The 20,735-nt window shown below is 45.3% G+C and overlaps 2 protein-coding genes across 46 annotated transcripts in view; both read right to left on the minus strand.

Annotated features, from left to right (window-relative positions):
• The window catches only part of LOC128766858 (protocadherin gamma-A11-like), a 215,218-nt gene that overhangs the window by 44,106 nt on the left and 150,377 nt on the right, over positions 1 to 20,735 (minus strand). For 2 of the 45 annotated variants that reach the window (XM_053878327.1, XM_053878326.1), the window contains exon 1: positions 17,757 to 20,608. The exons of 35 other annotated variants lie outside the window; for them this stretch is intronic. In XM_053878327.1, the coding sequence (XP_053734302.1) occupies positions 17,757 to 20,462 (2,706 nt within the window). In that variant the 5' untranslated portion in view covers positions 20,463 to 20,608. 8 more of the 45 variants (XM_053878365.1, XM_053878356.1, XM_053878360.1 and 5 more) reach the window with 4 other exon arrangements.
• On the minus strand, positions 11,494 to 14,544 carry LOC128766878 (protocadherin beta-16-like). The gene has a single exon (XM_053878410.1). It carries the CDS (start codon positions 13,919 to 13,921, stop codon positions 11,495 to 11,497), a length of 2,427 nt encoding a protein of 808 aa, XP_053734385.1. The 5' UTR covers positions 13,922 to 14,544; the 3' UTR covers position 11,494.

The raw sequence follows: 20,735 nt of genomic DNA on the forward strand, positions 1-20,735 counted from the left end.
AATGTGATTCATTTAAAAAAATGTGAGGTTATTCTTAGTCAGAATAAACAAAAACACAAAACTGCTAACACCACAAGCACGTTCATATGTTTACAATGAAACCATTTTACATCCTAAAGTGCCCCTTTCCTCTAAAGGGAGCAAGATCATTTGGTATTCTGGACACACTTTCCTTCTTTTTGTCCTTCTCTTCCTCTCTGTCTCTGCTGCAGAATGGTGCAGCTGGAGAGGGGGAGGGGAGTGATGCAGAAAATAATATCAGGAGCAGAGTGGAAGTTGGAAGCACAAAATGAGAGCATCACAGCTCTCCTCTGATGGAGCTTTGCTCAAAACAAAATCATCTATATGTGATCTAAGTTATCAACACTGACCTACTTAAAATGAAAATCCAATGTCACATTAATGGTAGAGCTGTGCTTCATGAGTGAGATGTTAAGGTGGTTTATGTACTGTAAACATGTATGTAAACAAGTTGGTACTGTCCCATATTACAGTGAGGGTTTTGGGTAATCCCTTTGGTAATCCCAGACAAGGAAGCTGCTACTGAAGACATGCACACCAACACAGCGTCTCCAGACTGTGATTTACATACCTCTGTTAGATGCATTACTTAAATATTAGAAATCTCTCACTGTTAAAGGCACCCATCTCAAACACAAGGGCACCTCGAGCCTTCATATTACTGATGCTGCAGGATGCAAACAAAATTTAGGATTAGCCCAAACACCCATATTGTAGACAAAAGTAACAACAGCACATGTGAACCTGAGTTCACTGACATGACCAACATCACTAAAGTATGATTAAAAATCATAGCTGAACGCACCCTTTATCCTCTATGATCAGGGCTCTCTGTACGATCCAAAAATAGAAACATGACAGCCTCAAGTAGGTCAAAATTAGATGACTAAACAGACCCCAGAAGCGCCAGAATACAAGATACACAGTGACTTTGTGCAGACGTACACAATGAATATACACCGTGTTTAGTCATGAAATAAAACAGAAAAACAAAAGACTTTATCGGAGGGTCAAGTTGACAGGTTTGAAACATAGTCAAAAGGAGACTGTGGATATGTTGGACAAAGAAAGTCAGAAAGAGAGGCACCAGGAAAAATGTAGAAGAAGAAGACAAGCCATTTGGTGAGAGGATGTAACAAAGAAGGACAAACCAAACTTGACTGTGGCTGGTCAAGTTAGATTGAGGTGAAGAAGGCCGATTTGCAGTGGCAACCCCTGATGGGATGTAACAGGGAAAAGTCTAAAGTATTATAAGATATTATTGAACAGTCATCATTTTGAAATAAAATGTCACTGCATATAACTGTCTGCTTAAATAAATACATAAATAAACAAATACCCAAACAAATAAATAAATGGTGGAACACAAGAATAAAATTGATAACACAAGTGCCCAAATTTCAGATTTTCTGCACATGACTCACACTACCCGGCTACCAAACACTAATAATAGCAACAGCATTCATCTGCTCTGGAGCATCTTGACAATCGCCATGCATGACGTCACCCACAGCCACAGGCTGTGAAGCTGATTTATTTATTTCTCTTTCATGCTGCATTTCCTCGGACTTGCTTGGTTCAATTCAGTCGATCAAATAATCCATGATACGTGACGCTCATATATAAACACTCTTCTCCCTCCACCATTGTTTGTTATATCATTAAAAAAAACAAAACAACACAAAGGAAACTTTGGTTCTTCTACTTCTCCCACATTGTTATTACACAGAAATATGTTATTTGAGAGCTTATTAAGCAAACAAAGAAAGGCTGCAGATCAAAATGGCTGTCGTGCTTCAGCAACACTGCTGCAGAGGATGGAGTTTGTGCTTGTTACCACGTGCCCGCTCCCCTCCCCCGCTGCCTCTCTGCTCATCTCCATCACTTCCCTTTCTTCCTCCGTCTCCCCCAGCCTGACCAGACACACGCACCTCTGTTTTTCCTCTCACACTACAGACCTCCAAATAATCAATGCTATCATCGGATGAATAATAAATGGACCAGCCACAGTTTACCGGTATCTATTAGGGACAACTGCACCAAGTGATGAGGGGAACTAGGTCACTGAAAAGTAGCACACCACACTAGCACCGCGTTTCTATGGGCGGCAAATCCATGGCAGGAATGAAACAGAGATTTTCCTGCCCTGTATGATTATACAACAAGCCACGCACAGCTGCAGTAGGATGATTACAACGAGAAATGTCACAAAGAACTGCACATTAATATTAAAATGATTTAGATTTCATTACATATTATTGTATTAATGATCACCTTTGTGATTGATACAGTTGTCTAAGTCAGTGTTTCATTCCATTTTGGTGAGGAGATTTTTGTTTTTAAATGCCATCGTCTGCAAAAAAGAGAAGCTTCACAAGTAAATTAAGTAAAGTTAACAAAAACAAACAAAAAAACTCAACTACTGAACTGGATGATTCATGGTGTCCTGTGTCACTGATGATAAATTTGTTGACAATTGAATGATGATATACTTTGCTTTATCTATCAAAAAAAATAAGTAACTGATGCAACATATTTTGGTTTGTTTAAGAAGAAGGATATGCAGGTAAAGGTGACAGGATCTCACCTCCGTGAGCGTGGAATCAGGTTCAGACTTTTGTCTTGGGACTGTCCTGTGGTGATCGACACTCAAAGTACTCTGACTGAAGGGTCGTCCATACTTCACGTCACTCTTCCGAGAGTCAGTCGTGCTGTACGCGTCATAACTATATGTCTGTTTCAACGTGCCAGTTCCACCAACATCTGCATAAAGTGGTGGATAATATGGAATCACAGGAAGGTTCCCACCGGACTTCAAAAACAAGCGCTCCCGTCTCCATCTGTAGATCTTGACTGAGATAATCACCACTAGACACGTGATGAAGAGGAAGGAAACTACAGCCAAAGCCAGCACTAAGTAAAAAGTCAGGTTGTCGTTGTACTCCTTGTCCTGTGTAAAGTCAGTGAACTCTGACATGACTTCTGGGAAGCTGTCGGCCACCGCCACGTTCACAATGACTGTGGCTGAACGAGAGGGCTGTCCGTTGTCCTCCACTGTAACGCTCAGTCTTTGTTTCACAGCATCTTTATCGGTGACTTGTCGGATGGTTCTGATCTCTCCATTCTGTAAGCCCACTTCAAACAGCGGCCTGTCTGTGGCTCTCTGCAGTTTATAGGAGAGCCAGGCGTTCTGTCCAGAGTCCACATCAACAGCCACCACTTTAGTGACCAGATAGCCCACGTCTGCTGAGCGAGGCACCATCTCAGCCACCAGAGAGCCACCAGTCTGGACCGGATACAGAACCTGAGGAGGGTTGTCGTTCTGGTCCTGGATCAGGATTTTCACAGTCACGTTGCTGCTGAGAGGAGGGGAGCCTCCATCCTGAGCTTTGACACGTATGTGGAACTCTTTCGTCTGCTCGTAATCAAAGGAACGTGCAGAAATGATCTCCCCACTCTCTGCATTGACTGAAAAATAAACAGAAGCTGACATTCCGTTCAACTGATCGTCCTCAAGGAAATACGAAATGCGTGCATTATTCCCTGAGTCTGCGTCTGTGGCTCTGACTGACAGCAGGGACGTCCCGGGTGAGTTATTCTCAGTGATGAAGGCAGTGAAAAAGGTTTTGGGAAACACTGGAGCATTATCATTCACATCAGATATTTTTAAATGGATGGTCTTGTTTGCAGAAAATGGGGGAGACCCTTCATCGACTGCTGAGATGGTGATGTTATATTCCGGGACCGTTTCACGGTCCAGTACATCCTCGGACACCAACGTGTAGAAATTAATCGAAGAGGACTTGATTTTGAAAGGTAATTCCGGGCTAATTGAACATCTAACTTGACCGTTTTTACCGGCGTCTAAATCTTTGACATTGATCATGGCTATTACAGTGTCCGGGGGAGAATTCTCTGGGATGGGGTTGGAGAGGGAAATGATGCTGATGACAGGGGCGTTGTCATTTACGTCTGCCACCTCGATCAGAACCTTACATGTGTCCCTCAGCCCGCCTTTGTCAGTAGCCTCAACGTCGAGCTCATAACGTTTCATTTTCTCATAATTTATATCTCCATTGACAGTGACTTCTCCTGTTTGCGCGTCTATCGTGAATGCGGACGATGTGTCGCGGATATTTTGGGAGAACGCGTACATGATATGCCCGTTCGTGCCCTTATCAGCATCTGTGGCATCGACTGTCAAAACAGCTGTTCCTTTAAGAGCATTTTCAGGAACCGTGACTCTGTAGAGCGACTGGCTGAACACTGGCGCATTGTCATTCGCGTCGAGAACAATGATGTTTATTTTGATGGAGCTTGATTTGGGAGGGTCTCCTCCATCAAAAGCCGTCAAAATTAGTCTGTGTTCCTCCTGAGCTTCGCGATCGAGCTGTCGATCCAGAACCATTTCAGCGTATTTACTGCCATCCGGACGAGACAACATGTTCAATTTAAAATGATCGGTGGAAGTGAGCGTGTACGTTTGCAGGGAATTTAAACCGACGTCTGCATCTACTGCGCTGTCGAGGGAAAATCGAGCTCCTTTCACCGCCAATTCGCTGATTTCAATATTCATTTCTCTCCTGGAGAAAAGCGGGACGTTATCATTGATATCAAGAATTTCCACGTCGACGCGATGCAGCTCCATCGGATTATTCAGAATGATTTGGAAATGCAGAGAGCAGGGAGACGTTTGCCCGCAACGTTCCTCCCGATCTAACCGTTCTTTGATGAGAAGCGTTCCTTTATCCACATTCAGGCCGATGTACTCACTGTTGTCCTCAGTAAAAACCCTCGCCTGTCCGCTTTTCAGCCGTTTAACATCCAGGCCCAAATCCTGCATGATATTCCCGACATTTGTGCCGACGCTCATCTCCTCCGGTATAGAATAACGGACCTGACCGACAGTAACGTCGATGCAGACGCATACAAACATCAGTTTCCGGTAAAATGAAAATAGTTCATCCATTATAGCACAAACAAAACAGGCTCCGTATGGCAATGGATCTCAAAGTTGGCTGTTCATTCCTGGGTTGTCTTTGTATGACTGCGGGGAAGAGAATTACGGCGTCGAAAGAAAGACACCTCCTCACAAAAAAAAAACGTTTTCATATCCCTCAAATTGACCAACAGCGTCACTTAGAGTTGGAAGAGTAAATTGCAGACGGTAAGCAGTATGATGACAAACAAGTGAAAGAGAGGTCATAATCAGCTATATCTGACGAAATTAGAAGTTAAAAAAATAAAGGAAATAATCATTATGAAAAAAGCACAAAAATGAAATACAATGAATTGGGAATATGATGGCAATATGATGAGGATCGTCAAAATGTTTCGTCTGAAATGTTTCAGAGTAATGTATGCAAGACGGGTGAGAGTGAGAGAGATATGCCGCTGTCCGAAGTGCTGAAAAACAGCAGCCAGCCTGTGTGACCAAAGCAAATGATTGGGAATGACAAAGTCTAACCTCCAGAGGAGAGTCTGGTTCATCCAGGATGCTCTTTTCACTCTGCATGCGCTGCATCGTCCCTGTAGAACTGGGGTCCATGATCAGGACGTTCTGACTACCGGCTCTGCCGAACTTACAGTCACTCTTTCTGGAGTCAGTGGTCCTGCACACCTCGTAGTTGTACACATGCTGGAGAGTCCCTGTCCCCAGAGTGTCTGAGTAACGTGGTGGATAATATGGAATCACAGGGAGATTGGAGTGATACAGGACGCGAGACTGTCTCCATCTGTAGATCTTGACTGAGATAATCACCACCAGACACGTGATGAAGAGGAAGGAAACTACAGCCAAAGCCAACACTAAGTAAAAAGTCAGGTTGTCGTTGTACTCCTTGTCCTGTGTAAAGTCAGTGAACTCTGACATGACTTCTGGGAAGCTGTCGGCCACCGCCACGTTCACAATGACTGTAGCTGAACGAGAGGGCTGTCCGTTGTCCTCCACTGTAACGCTCAGTCTTTGTTTCACAGCATCTTTATCGGTGACTTGTCGGATGGTTCTGATCTCTCCATTCTGTAAGCCCACTTCAAACAGCGGCCTGTCTGTGGCTCTCTGCAGTTTATAGGAGAGCCAGGCGTTCTGTCCAGAGTCCACATCAACAGCCACCACTTTAGTGACCAGATAGCCCACGTCTGCTGAGCGAGGCACCATCTCAGCCACCAGAGAGCCACCAGTCTGGACCGGATACAGAACCTGAGGAGGGTTGTCGTTCTGGTCCTGGATCAGGATTTTCACAGTCACGTTGCTGCTGAGAGGAGGGGAGCCTCCATCCTGAGCTTTGACCCGGAACTCAAAGTCCTTGATCTGCTCGTAGTCAAAAGAGCGCACTGCATGGACGACTCCACTATCAGCACTGACGGACACATATGAGGAGACGGACACTCCGTTCACAGAGGAGTCCTCCAGTATGTAAGAGACCCGAGCGTTCTGGTTCCAGTCAGCGTCTGTGGCTCTGACTGTGAATATAGAGAGACCTGGTGTGTTGTTCTCTACAATGTAGGCCTCATATGAGCTCCTCTCAAAGACAGGAGGGTTGTCATTGACGTCAGAGATCTGTAAGGTGAGAGTGACGCTGCTGGAGAGGGAGGGCACTCCCTCATCAGAGCAGCTCACACTGATGTTGTACTCTGATGCACTCTCTCTGTCCAACTCACCGTCAGTCACTAAAGTGTAGAAATCATTATTTGTTGACTTCATCTCAAAAGGAATATTGGCATCTATGCTGCACTGAACTTTACCATTATCACCGGAGTCAGCATCCTGTATTTTTATCATCGTCACTACAGTACCTGGTTTGGCATCTTCAGATATGACGGTTGACTGAGACATGATGTGAATGTTTGGTTTGTTATCATTGACATCTATTATTTCTATTATGACTTTACATGAATCAACTAAACCTCCGTCATCACTAGCATGAATATCAATCTGGAAAGTTCGAGTTTTTTCGTAGTCTACTTTTCCTTTCAGACTGATTTCACCAGTCTCTGAATTCACTTCAAAAAGCCCTCGGGCATTATCCGCTATACTCAATATTGAATACGATATTTCACCATTTGATCCTTGATCTGCATCTGATGCACTGACTCTCTCAACAACTGTGCCCTCCGGAGAATTCTCGTTCAGCATAGCCTTATAAACAGCTTTTGAAAAGACAGGAGCATTGTCATTTGCGTCCAGAACAGTGATTAAAATCGTCATTGTCCCCGTCATCTGCGGTTCTCCTCCATCTACTGCGGTCAGAATTAATTTAACATGTTCCTTAGTTTCCCTGTCGAGCGGTTTCTCCAAGATCATTTCGACCGATTTTTTCCCATCAGCTTGATCACGTAATTTCAAAACAAAATTATCTGTCGGTTCGAGTATATATGTCTGTAAACCGTTTGAACCGACATCGTGATCAACTGCGCGACCTAAACTGAATTTTGCTCCCTTGACGGCGGATTCGCTTATTTTAAACGCGACGCTACTCTTTTCAAAGACAGGAGCGTTGTCATTGACGTCGGTGATCTCGACTGTTACGCTGTAAAACTCCATCGGGTTCTCTAGAATGATCTGAAAATGTATCGCGCACGGCGTCGTCTCTCCACAAAGCGCCTCTCTGTCTATTCTCTCCCTGATGAGGAGGACGCCCCTCTCCCGGTTCAGCTCGATGTATTCGTGACTGTCGGTGGTAAATATACGCGCCTTACCGGACTTCAGTCTCTTAATATCCAAGCCAAAGTCCTTCACAATATTGCCAACAAGAGAGCCCTTAGTCATTTCCTCGGGAATGGAGTAGCTGACCTGCGCGAACACGACGCTGAGAGAAAGCATCGAGTAAATCAGCAGAGCCTCTCCTCTCATTGTTCTGTCCGCCATCATCACGGAATCAAACAAACGCCGTTTAAGGTGAAGAATTTCCACAAATTAGTCCAAAATCCAAGTGAAAGTGAATCCCAGAATTCAGAGCCAAACAACAACGGTCCTTCAAGGGCGAGTAATCCAGACTGAACCGTCGCTCGGTGTCTTTCTCTCTGAACACGAACGGATCGAGAGGGGAACAACGAGTCTGCGGGAAATTCTCATTCAAGCCAACAGCGTCACTAAGAGTCCGAAAGGAAATATTACAAGCACCGTGAAAAGTAATTATTGCTGAGCAGTGACATAGAATGAAGTGAAAGAAACGAAATAAATACGAAAAGTAATTTAATGATACTACAATAAAATATCCTAGCATGATTAGGAATGTGATTATTATTTGGATCTACGTACAAGGTGAGAAAAAAAGAATAATATCATACGAAAGACAGTCATGCGTAACTTTCCATGGTGCTGAAATGAAAATTACAGAGATTCACCAACACGAGACCAGGTTATTGCACAAGGACCTTCCCTGGAACACTTAAGCATCATTGGAGAAATATTATTGATGACAGATACCCTAAACCCTTTAAAAGATGTTGTGTACAATTATCAAAAACAAGTCTAACCTCTAGAGGAGAGTCTGGTTCATCCAGGATGCTCTTGTCACTCTGCATGCGCTGCATCGTCCCTGTAGAACTGGGGTCCATGATCAGGACGTTCTGACTACCGGCTCTGCCGAACTTACAGTCACTCTTTCTGGAGTCAGTGGTCCTGCACACCTCGTAGTTGTACACATGCTGGAGAGTCCCTGTCCCCAGAGTGTCTGAGTAACGTGGTGGATAATATGGAATCACAGGGAGATTGGAGTGATACAGGACGCGAGACTGTCTCCATCTGTAGATCTTGACTGAGATAATCACCACCAGACACGTGATGAAGAGGAAGGAAACTACAGCCAAAGCCAACACTAAGTAAAAAGTCAGGTTGTCGTTGTACTCCTTGTCCTGTGTAAAGTCAGTGAACTCTGACATGACTTCTGGGAAGCTGTCGGCCACCGCCACGTTCACAATGACTGTAGCTGAACGAGAGGGCTGTCCGTTGTCCTCCACTGTAACGCTCAGTCTTTGTTTCACAGCATCTTTATCGGTGACTTGTCGGATGGTTCTGATCTCTCCATTCTGTAAGCCCACTTCAAACAGCGGCCTGTCTGTGGCTCTCTGCAGTTTATAGGAGAGCCAGGCGTTCTGTCCAGAGTCCACATCAACAGCCACCACTTTAGTGACCAGATAGCCCACGTCTGCTGAGCGAGGCACCATCTCAGCCACCAGAGAGCCACCAGTCTGGACCGGATACAGAACCTGAGGAGGGTTGTCGTTCTGGTCCTGGATCAGGATTTTCACAGTCACGTTGCTGCTGAGAGGAGGGGAGCCTCCATCCTGAGCTTTGACCCGGAACTCAAAGTCCTTGATCTGCTCGTAGTCAAAAGAGCGCACTGCATGGACGACTCCACTATCAGCACTGACGGACACATATGAGGAGACGGACACTCCGTTCACAGAGGAGTCCTCCAGTATGTAAGAGACCCGAGCGTTCTGGTTCCAGTCAGCGTCTGTGGCTCTGACTGTGAATATAGAGAGACCTGGTGTGTTGTTCTCTACAATGTAGGCCTCATATGAGCTCCTCTCAAAGACAGGAGGGTTGTCATTGACGTCAGAGATCTGTAAGGTGAGAGTGACGCTGCTGGAGAGGGAGGGCACTCCCTCATCAGAGCAGCTCACACTGATGTTGTACTCTGACGCACTCTCTCTGTCCAACTCACTGTCAGTCACTAAAGTGTAGAAATCATTATTTGTCGACTTCATTGCAAAAGGAATATTGGCATCTATGCTGCACTGAACTTTACCATTATCACCGGAGTCAGCATCCTGTATTTTTATCATCGTCACTACAGTACCTGGTTTGGCATCTTCAGATATGACGGTTGACTGAGACATGATGTGAATGTTTGGTTTGTTATCATTGACATCTATTATTTCTATTATGACTTTACATGAATCAACTAAACCTCCGTCATCACTAGCACGAATATCAATCTGGAATGTTCGAGTTTTTTCGTAGTCTACTTTTCCTTTCAGACTGATTTCACCAGTCTCTGAATTCACTTCAAAAAGCCCTCGGGCATTATCCGCAATACTCGATATTGAATATGATATTTCACCATTTGATCCTTGATCTGCATCTGATGCACTGACTCTCTCAACAACTGTGCCCTCCGGAGAATTCTCGTTCAGCAAAGCCTTATAAACAGCTTTTGAAAACACAGGAGCATTGTCATTTACGTCCAGAACAGTAATTAAAATCGTCATTGTCCCCGTCATCTGCGGTTCTCCTCCATCTACTGCGGTCAGAATTAATTTAACATGTTCCTTAGTTTCCCTGTCGAGCGGTTTCTCCAAGATCATCTCGACCGATTTTTTCCCATCAGCTTGATCACGTAACTTCAAAACAAAATTATTGGTCGGTTCCAGTTTGTATGTCTGTAAACCGTTTGAACCGACATCGTGATCAACTGCGCGATCTAAACTGAATTTTGCTCCCTTGACGGCGGATTCGCTTATTTTAAACGTGACGCTGCTCTTTTCAAAGACAGGAGCGTTGTCATTGACGTCGGTGATCTCGACTGTTACGCTGTAAAACTCCATCGGGTTCTCTAGAATGATCTGAAAATGTATCGCGCACGGCGTCGTCTCTCCACAAAGCGCCTCTCTGTCTATTCTCTCCCTGATGAGGAGGACGCCCCTCTCCCGGTTCAGCTCGATGTATTCGTGACTGTCGGTGGTAAATATACGCGCCTTACCGGTCTTCAGTCTCTTAATATCCAAGCCAAAGTCCTTCACAATATTGCCAACAAGCGAACCCTTAGTCATTTCCTCGGGAATGGAGTAGCTGACCTGAGCGAACACGACGCTGAGAGAAAGCATCGAGTAAATCAGCAGAGCCTCTCCTCTCATTGTTCTGTCCGCCATCATCACGGAATCAAAAAAGGGCCGTAAAGGTAAACAATTCCCACAAATCACAAAAAATATCCAAGAGAAAGTGAATCCCAGAATTTAGAGCCAAACAACAACGGTCCTGCCAGGGCGAGTAATCCAGACTGAACCGTCGCTCGGTGTCTTTCTCTCTGAACACGAACGGATCGTGAGGGGAACAACGAGTCTGCGGTAAATTCTCACACAACCATGAGCCAACAGCGTCACTAAGAGTCCAAACCTCAATACTACAAGGAGCGTGGCACGTAATTTTTGCTGAGCAATGAAATCAGTTAAATGAAATAAATAAAATGAATACCAATATTACGAAAAAAGGATGTATAGAACACCATTAATGGTACTGCGATAATAAAATATCCTGGTTTGAATTTAATGATTATTTCGACAAATGTACAGTGTATTAGAAAAAAAAGTGTCTTCGTAACTTTCCATGGTGCTGAAATTAACATTCACTGAGGTTCAGCAACACGAGACCAAGTTACTAAACTTATAACATCCCTGAAACACCTTAACATTATAGGTGGGGTGTGATTGATGACAGATACTGTAAACAATTTAAAATATTCCATGATCAATTATCAGAAACAAGTCTAACCTCTAGAGGAGAGTCTGGTTCATCCAGGATGCTCTTGTCACTCTGCATGCGCTGCATCGTCCCTGTAGAACTGGGGTCCATGATCAGGACGTTCTGACTACCGGCTCTGCCGAACTTACAGTCACTCTTTCTGGAGTCAGTGGTCCTGCACACCTCGTAGTTGTACACATGCTGGAGAGTCCCTGTCCCCAGAGTGTCTGAGTAACGTGGTGGATAATATGGAATCACAGGGAGATTGGAGTGATACAGGACGCGAGACTGTCTCCATCTGTAGATCTTGACTGAGATAATCACCACTAGACACGTGATGAAGAGGAAGGAAACTACAGCCAAAGCCAACACTAAGTAAAAAGTCAGGTTGTCGTTGTACTCCTTGTCCTGTGTAAAGTCAGTGAACTCTGACATGACTTCTGGGAAGCTGTCGGCCACCGCCACGTTCACAATGACTGTAGCTGAACGAGAGGGCTGTCCGTTGTCCTCCACTGTAACGCTCAGTCTTTGTTTCACAGCATCTTTATCGGTGACTTGTCGGATGGTTCTGATCTCTCCATTCTGTAAGCCCACTTCGAACAGCGGCCTGTCTGTGGCTCTCTGCAGTTTATAGGAGAGCCAGGCGTTCTGTCCAGAGTCCACATCAACAGCCACCACTTTAGTGACCAGATAGCCCACGTCTGCTGAGCGAGGCACCATCTCAGCCACCAGAGAGCCACCAGTCTGGACCGGATACAGAACCTGAGGAGGGTTGTCGTTCTGGTCCTGGATCAGGATTTTCACAGTCACGTTGCTGCTGAGAGGAGGGGAGCCTCCATCCTGAGCTTTGACCCGGAACTCAAAGTCCTTGATCTGCTCGTAGTCAAAAGAGCGCAAAGCATGGACGACTCCACTATCAGCACTGACGGACACATATGAGGAGACGGACACTCCGTTCACAGAGGAGTCCTCCAGTATGTAAGAGACCCGAGCGTTCTGGTTCCAGTCAGCGTCTGTGGCTCTGACTGTGAATATAGAGAGACCTGGTGTGTTGTTCTCTACAATGTAGGCCTCATATGAGCTCCTCTCAAAGACAGGAGGGTTGTCATTGACGTCAGAGATCTGTAAGGTGACAGTGACGCTGCTGGAGAGGGAGGGCACTCCCTCATCAGAGCAGCTCACACTGATGTTGTACTCTGATGCACTCTCTCTGTCTAACTCTCCCTCCGTTACTAAACTGTAAAAATCATTATTTGTCGACTTCATCTCAAAAGGAATATTAGCATCTATGCTGCACTGAACTTTACCATTATCACTGGAGTCAGCATCCTGTATTTTTATCATTGTCACCACAGTACCTGGTTTGGCATCTTCAGATATGACGGTTGATTTAGACATTATATGGATGTTTGGTTTGTTATCGTTCACATCATTGACTTCAATAATGACCTTGCACGACCCCACTAATCCTCCATCATCACTTGCACCAACATCAAATTTGAATGTTCGAGTTTTTTCATAGTCTACTTTTCCTTTGAGACTTATTTCACCAGTCTCCTCATTCACCTCAAATATTCCCCTTGCGTGTTCTGATAAACTGGATAATGAATATGTTATCTTGCCATTAGATCCTTGATCTGCGTCTGTTGCAGTTACCGTCACAACAACTGTACCCACTGGAGCATCTTCATTCAGGGATGCCTTGTAAAGGGCTTCAGTAAATACAGGAGTATTGTCATTTACGTCAAGAACAGTAATTAGAATCTGCATTGTTCCGCTCATCTGCGGCTCACCTCCGTCAAGTGCAGTCAAAACCAAAGACATTTGTTCAATATGTTCCCTGTCCAGTGCCTTGTCTAAAATCATCTCTACAGCTTTGGTCCCATCTGCCTGATCCTGCATTTTAACTGCAAAATTATCAGTGGGCTCCAGTCTATACGTCTGTAAACCGTTTGAACCGACATCATGATCAATGGCGCGTTCTAACATAAATTTAGCTCCTCTGACGGCGGATTCGCTGATACGAAATTTGAGTTCATTTTTATTGAAAAGTGGCGAGTTATCATTGACGTCGGTGATCTCGATTGTTACGTCGTAAAACTCCATCGGGTTCTCTAGAATGATCTGAAAATGTATCGCGCACGGCGTCGTCTCTCCACAAAGCGCCTCTCTGTCTATTCTCTCCCTGATGAGGAGGACGCCCCTCTCCCGGTTCAGCTCGATGTATTCGTGACTGTCGGTGGTAAATATACGCGCCTTACCGGACTTCAGTCTCTTAATATCCAAGCCAAAGTCCTTCACAATATTGCCAACAAGCGAACCCTTAGTCATTTCCTCGGGAATGGAGTAGCTGACCTGAGCGAACACGACGCTGAGAGAAAGCATCGAGTAAATCAGCAGAGCCTCTCCTCTCATTGTTCTGTCCGCCATCATCACGGAATCAAACAAACGCCGTTTAAGGTGAAGAATTCCCACAAATTAGTCCAAAATCCAAGTGAAAGTGAATCCCAGAATTCAGAGCCAAACAACAACGGTCCTTCAAGGGCGAGTAATCCAGACTGAACCGTCGCTCGGTGTCTTTCTCTCTGAACACGAACGGATCGAGAGGGGAACAACGAGTCTGCGGTAAATTGTCACACAACCATGAGCCAACAGCGTCACTAAGAGTCCAAACCTCAATATTACAAGCTCCGTGAAAAGTAATCATTGCTGAGCAGTGACACAGCATTAAGTGGAAGAAATGAAATAAATACCAAAATTAATAAAAACCCCTGACGTATCGAAACTACTAATACTATCTAAAATATCCTAGCAAGATTAAAAATGTGATTATTATTTAGATCAACGTACAAGGTGAGAAAAAATAGTCATACAAAATAAAGTCCTGCGTAACTCTCCATGGTGCTGAAATGATTAGTTCTGATATTCCCCAACACGAGGCCAGGTTGTTGCATGAGGAACTTCCTTGGAACACTTAAGCATTATAGGAAGACTACGACTGATAACAGATACTGTAAACACTTTAAAAGATGTTATGATCAATTGTCAAAAACAAGTCTAACCTCCAGAGGAGAGTCTGGTTCATCCAGGATGCTCTTGTCACTCTGCATGCGCTGCATCGTCCCTGTAGAACTGGGGTCCATGATCAGGACGTTCTGACTACCGGCTCTGCCGAACTTACAGTCACTCTTTCTGGAGTCAGTGGTCCTGCACACCTCGTAGTTGTACACATGCTGGAGAGTCCCTGTCCCCAGAGTGTCTGAGTAACGTGGTGGATAATATGGAATCACAGGGAGATTGGAGTGATACAGGACGCGAGACTGTCTCCATCTGTAGATCTTGACTGAGATAATCACCACTAGACACGTGATGAAGAGGAAGGAAACTACAGCCAAAGCCAACACTAAGTAAAAAGTCAGGTTGTCGTTGTACTCCTTGTCCTGTGTAAAGTCGGTGAACTCTGACATGACTTCTGGGAAGCTGTCGGCCACCGCCACGTTCACAATGACTGTAGCTGAACGAGAGGGCTGTCCGTTGTCCTCCACTGTAACGCTCAGTCTTTGTTTCACAGCATCTTTATCGGTGACTTGTCGGATGGTTCTGATCTCTCCATTCTGTAAGCCCACTTCAAACAGCGGCCTGTCTGTGGCTCTCTGCAGTTTATAGGAGAGCCAGGCGTTCTGTCCAGAGTCCACATCAACAGCCACCACTTTAGTGACCAGATAGCCCACGTCTGCTGAGCGAGGCACCATCTCAGCCACCAGAGAGCCACCAGTCTGGACCGGATACAGAACCTGAGGAGGGTTGTCGTTCTGGTCCTGGATCAGGATTTTCACAGTCACGTTGCTGCTGAGAGGAGGGGAGCCTCCATCCTGAGCTTTGACCCGGAACTCAAAGTCCTTGATCTGCTCGTAGTCAAAAGAGCGCACTGCATGGACGACTCCACTATCAGCACTGACGGACACATATGAGGAGACGGACACTCCGTTCACAGAGGAGTCCTCCAGTATGTAAGAGACCCGAGCGTTCTGGTTCCAGTCAGCGTCTGTGGCTCTGACTGTGAATATAGAGAGACCTGGTGTGTTGTTCTCTACAATGTAGGCCTCATATGAGCTCCTCTCAAAGACAGGAGGGTTGTCATTGACGTCAGAGATCTGTAAGGTGAGAGTGACGCTGCTGGAGAGGGAGGGCACTCCTTCATCAGAGCAGCTCACACTGATGTTGTACTCTGACGCACTCTCTCTGTCCAGTTGTTGATCAGTAACTATACTATAAAAATTAGTGGACGTTGATATCACATTAAATGGTATATTCCGGTCAATTGTACAGTGTATTTTTCCATTTTCTGCAGAATCTGGATCAGTGACGCTCATTACAGCCACCACTGTGTTCGAGAGCAAATCCTCTCCCACTGAATTTGAAGTGGAAATCATTTTAATGACCGGTGTGTTGTCGTTAATGTCGCCAACATCTATTATTACTTTGCTGGAATCCGAGAGGCCTCCTCTGTCCACAGCTTCAATATCTATCTCATATTTCTGTGCCTTTTCATAATCAATCGGGCCTGACAGGATGAACTCACCCTCTTCTGTGATGCGGAATAATTTTGAGATGCCCCTCATGCTATTTCCAATCACGTAACTTACGTCACCGTTCGAACCTTTGTCTGCATCAGACGCACTCACTTTCGTAATAAGTGTGCCCGGCGGCGAGTTTTCTTTCACGTTGGCTTTATATATAGTCTGCGTAAAAACAGGGGCGTTGTCGTTTATGTCTAAAACTGTGATGTGGATCTGCATAGTGCCGGACCTCTGCGGCTCCCCCCCGTCCACAGCTGTGAGCAGCAACGTGGACGATTCTTCTTTCTCTCTGTCTAGAGGCTTCTGTAAAATCATTTCCACCTTTTTACGACCATCAGACTGACTGTGCAGTTTTAGTTTAAAATGATCGCTCGGATGAAGCGTGTAGCTCTGCAGACCGTTCTGCCCGATGTCTGCGTCGAGCGCCTTCTCCAGCATGAATTTAGACCCGACAATAGCAGACTCGCTTATTTCAAAATTCCTCGCGTCCTTTTCAAAAACAGGATCGTTGTCATTGATATCCGTGATTTCCACGGTCACCTGGAATATTTCTATCGGATTTTCTACAGCAATTTGGAAGTGGAGCGCGCACGGCGCGGTCTCGCCACAAATAGCTTCACGATCTATTCTCTCCTTGATAACAAGAAGACCCCGCTCCTTATTGAGGAGGATGAACTCGGCGCTATCTCCGGAGTGGATGCGCGCTTTCCCAGCCAGTAAGCGTTTCACATCTACTCCCAGATCTTTCACGATGTTACCGACCACTGAGCCTTTTGCCATTTCCTCAGGAATCGAATAAGTCACCTGCCCATGCACAAACGTGTTGTACAGAACCATCAGACACAACAGCACTTGCCGTCTCATTGTTCCTCTCGACACATCCGCCGAATTAAAGAAAGATGCAATCCTCTCCTTTTAATCGACGCAGAGGACTGAAATCACAATCCAAAAGGTGGTGATATCCACAAGTCGGTGACAGGTATATTCCAAATGTTGTAGCCAGCGTTAAATAGTCTTTGTCCACCATCGACGGAGCTTTATGTCTCTGCTCCCTCCTTCCCTCTAACAGGACCAAAAATGTGCGTGTGTGAGCGATATAAAAAACACGAGGGTCAACAGCGTCACGATGAGTTCAGAGGCTGAAACTACACACTGAGTACAATATAGTGAATAAACTAAGCGTGTGTTGCCATGCACCACCGCGAGAGGGCAAGTTCAGTGGGATATATTTTTTAAGTATCGCAAACAATACATCAGAAAAAAAAATCAGTTATAAAGGACACTTTTGCAAGAGCCATAGTTTTCACATTAGGTGATCACAATGGACGTATTAATTTGACCAGGCATTCATGACAACTCAATAACTGCAATGTAGTGTAAACATAATCCGCAACAGATATGAAAATATGTTTATATGGAAATGGAAATGAAGATTTTTGATGTGGAAAATTGGCAGTAGGAGTGTACCACGATAGTGTGGGTGTTTTGTGAGCTGCTGAGTGAATGAACTGTCCAGGGTGCTGAAAAAGTACTTGCTGCCATTGAATTTAAACTATCAAAACTCCAGAGGAGAGACAATCACACAGATCAACCAACTTGTGAAAGCGTCAAACACGCCTTCAATGCTTAAAGATGAAGATTTAAGAGCAAACAGAGATATTATAAAGGAGGATCAAAACAAGTCGAACCTCTAGAGGAGAGTCTGGTTCATCCAGGATGCTCTTTTCACTCTGCATGCGCTGCATCGTCCCTGTAGAACTGGGGTCCATGATCAGGACATTCTGACTACCGGCTCTGCCGAACTTACAGTCACTCTTTCTGGAGTCAGTGGTCCTGCACACCTCGTAGTTGTACACATGCTGGAGAGTCCCTGTCCCCAGAGTGTCTGAGTAACGTGGTGGATAATATGGAATCACAGGGAGATTGGAGTGATACAGGACGCGAGACTGTCTCCATCTGTAGATCTTGACTGAGATAATCACCACTAGACACGTGATGAAGAGGAAGGAAACTACAGCCAAAGCCAACACTAAGTAAAAAGTCAGGTTGTCGTTGTACTCCTTGTCCTGTGTAAAGTCAGTGAACTCTGACATGACTTCTGGGAAGCTGTCGGCCACCGCCACGTTCACAATGACTGTAGCTGAACGAGAGGGCTGTCCGTTGTCCTCCACTGTAACGCTCAGTCTTTGTTTCACAGCATCTTTATCGGTGACTTGTCGGATGGTTCTGATCTCTCCATTCTGTAAGCCCACTTCAAACAGCGGCCTGTCTGCGGCTCTCTGCAGTTTATAGGAGAGCCAGGCGTTCTGTCCAGAGTCCACATCAACAGCCACCACTTTAGTGACCAGATAGCCCACGTCTGCTGAGCGAGGCACCATCTCAGCCACCAGAGAGCCACCAGTCTGGACCGGATACAGAACCTGAGGAGGGTTGTCGTTCTGGTCCTGGATCAGGATTTTCACAGTCACGTTGCTGCTGAGAGGAGGGGAGCCTCCATCCTGAGCTTTGACCCGGAACTCAAAGTCCTTGATCTGCTCGTAGTCAAAAGAGCGCACTGCATGGACGACTCCGCTATCAGCACTGACGGACACATACGAGGAGACGGACACTCCGTTCACAGAGGAGTCCTCCAGTATGTAAGAGACCCGAGCGTTCTGGTTCCAGTCGGCGTCTGTGGCTCTGACTGTGAATATAGAGAGACCTGGTGTGTTGTTCTCTACAATGTAGGCCTCATATGAGCTCCTCTCAAAGACAGGAGGGTTGTCATTGACGTCAGAGATCTGTAAGGTGAGAGTGACGCTACTGGAGAGGGAGGGCACTCCCTCATCAGAGCAGCTCACACTGATGTTGTACTCTGATGCACTCTCTCTGTCCAACTCTCCGTCTGTCATGACGCTGTAATAGTTATTAGAAGTGCCTTTGATCTGAAATGGAATATTCTCACGTATAACACACTGGACTCTGCCGTTCACATCGGAGTCAGGGTCGTTCACGCTCATTAAGGCTATAACAGTTTTCAGGTCTGAGTCCTCGGGCACTGCACTGGTTGTTGAAATCATATTTATGGCTGGGCTGTTGTCGTTCACATCGATCACATCAATGATCAACTTACATGAATCTGATAGTCCGCCCTGATCAATCGCCTCTATATCAATGTGATATTTTTTGTCTTTTTCATAGTCAATTGGACCATTGAGTGTGACGTCGCCATCTCCGGTGATGTGAAATAATTTAGAATACGAGCTCATGTCAGCCCCTATGACATACATGACGTCACCATTTGAGCCTTTGTCTGCATCTGTCGCACTGACTTTAGTCACTAAGGTCCCCACAGGTGAGTTCTCTGTGATTTTTGCTTCATAAACAGGTTTGCTGAAGACAGGAGCGTTATCGTTTGCATCCAGCACAGTAACATGAATCTGCATGGTGCCAGTCAGCTGAGGATTTCCTCCATCCTCAGCTGTTAAAACTAAAGACAGATGCTCCTGCTTCTCTCTGTCCAGAGGTTTCTGCAAGATCATTTCCACCTTTTTACTGCCGTCTGACTGACTGTGTAGTTTCAGGTTAAAACTGTCACTAGGTTTCAGTTTGTAGCCCTGAAGACCGTTCAGACCTATATCAGCGTCGATCGCCTTCTCGAGCATGAATTTGGACCCGATAACGGCAGACTCGCTTATTTCAAATCGCTTCTCGCTTTTCTGGAATACCGGAGGATTATCGTTGATATCCGTGATTTCTACAGTAACGGGAAACATTTCTAACGGATTCTCCAGAGTGATCTGGAAATGTAAGGCACACGGCGCGTCCTGCCTGCACAGAGATTCACGGTCCATCTTCTCTTTGATGAGGAGAACCCCCCTCTCCCGATTGAGCTCGATGTACTGGGCGCTGTCTCCCGTGTATATACGCGCTTTACCCGCTCTAAGTCTCCTCACATCCAAAGCCAAATCCTCAGCTATGTTTCCGATCAAAGATCCTCTAGCCATTTCCTCCGGAACAGAATAGCTGACCTGCCCGAAGACAGGATGGAAGCAGAGGATGGAGAGGACCAGCAGCAGCACTTGCCGTTTCATTGTTCCGTCCGACCCCGCAGCCGCAGCACAAAGGGGATATTTATCCGTCCATTGGTGTCCAAATCCACAAAGAACAAATGCACAATCCAATATTTTGGTAATCCAGCCGAAAAAAGGGACAAGAATCACGACGCCAGTTTGAGCTTCGGTCCGATTGCTGCTCTGTGCTCGACGTCTGAGAGTAACTGATTTGTGACGACTCGAAATATCTGCAGCCAAACAACACACAGCCTCGACAAATAGTACAACAGCGGCCCAGTGAGTCCGAAATTCGAAATTACAACGACTGAAGCAACAAAGCCAACCTTCAGAAATGCACATATTCCCACCACGACTGAAACAATGCGTGATTATTTAGAACACAATACTATCACTAAGTGTTTTTTTTTTGATGCGAGCAAATGAGGCCACAGTAATTACTCTATACCAAAAAATGAAAAAAAAAAAAAAAAAATGCATTTTCAAAAGCATCGAATTAAATATGCAAATTCTTCCTTGTGACTTATGTTTTTCATTTGTATCACAACAGTTTAAAGATCCAAATGTTATTTACTTCATCCTCATAATTAACGAACATAAAGAAAACAATGTAAT

This window comes from Synchiropus splendidus, chromosome 11, assembly GCF_027744825.2.
Source record: "Synchiropus splendidus isolate RoL2022-P1 chromosome 11, RoL_Sspl_1.0, whole genome shotgun sequence".
Classification (NCBI taxonomy): Eukaryota; Metazoa; Chordata; class Actinopteri; order Syngnathiformes; family Callionymidae; genus Synchiropus; species Synchiropus splendidus.

Excerpts from the sequence above, each read along its gene's own strand:
- LOC128766878 (XM_053878410.1), bottom strand. The coding sequence starts at position 13,921 with ATGATGGCGGACAGAACAATGAGAGGAGAGGCTCTGCTGATTTACTCG.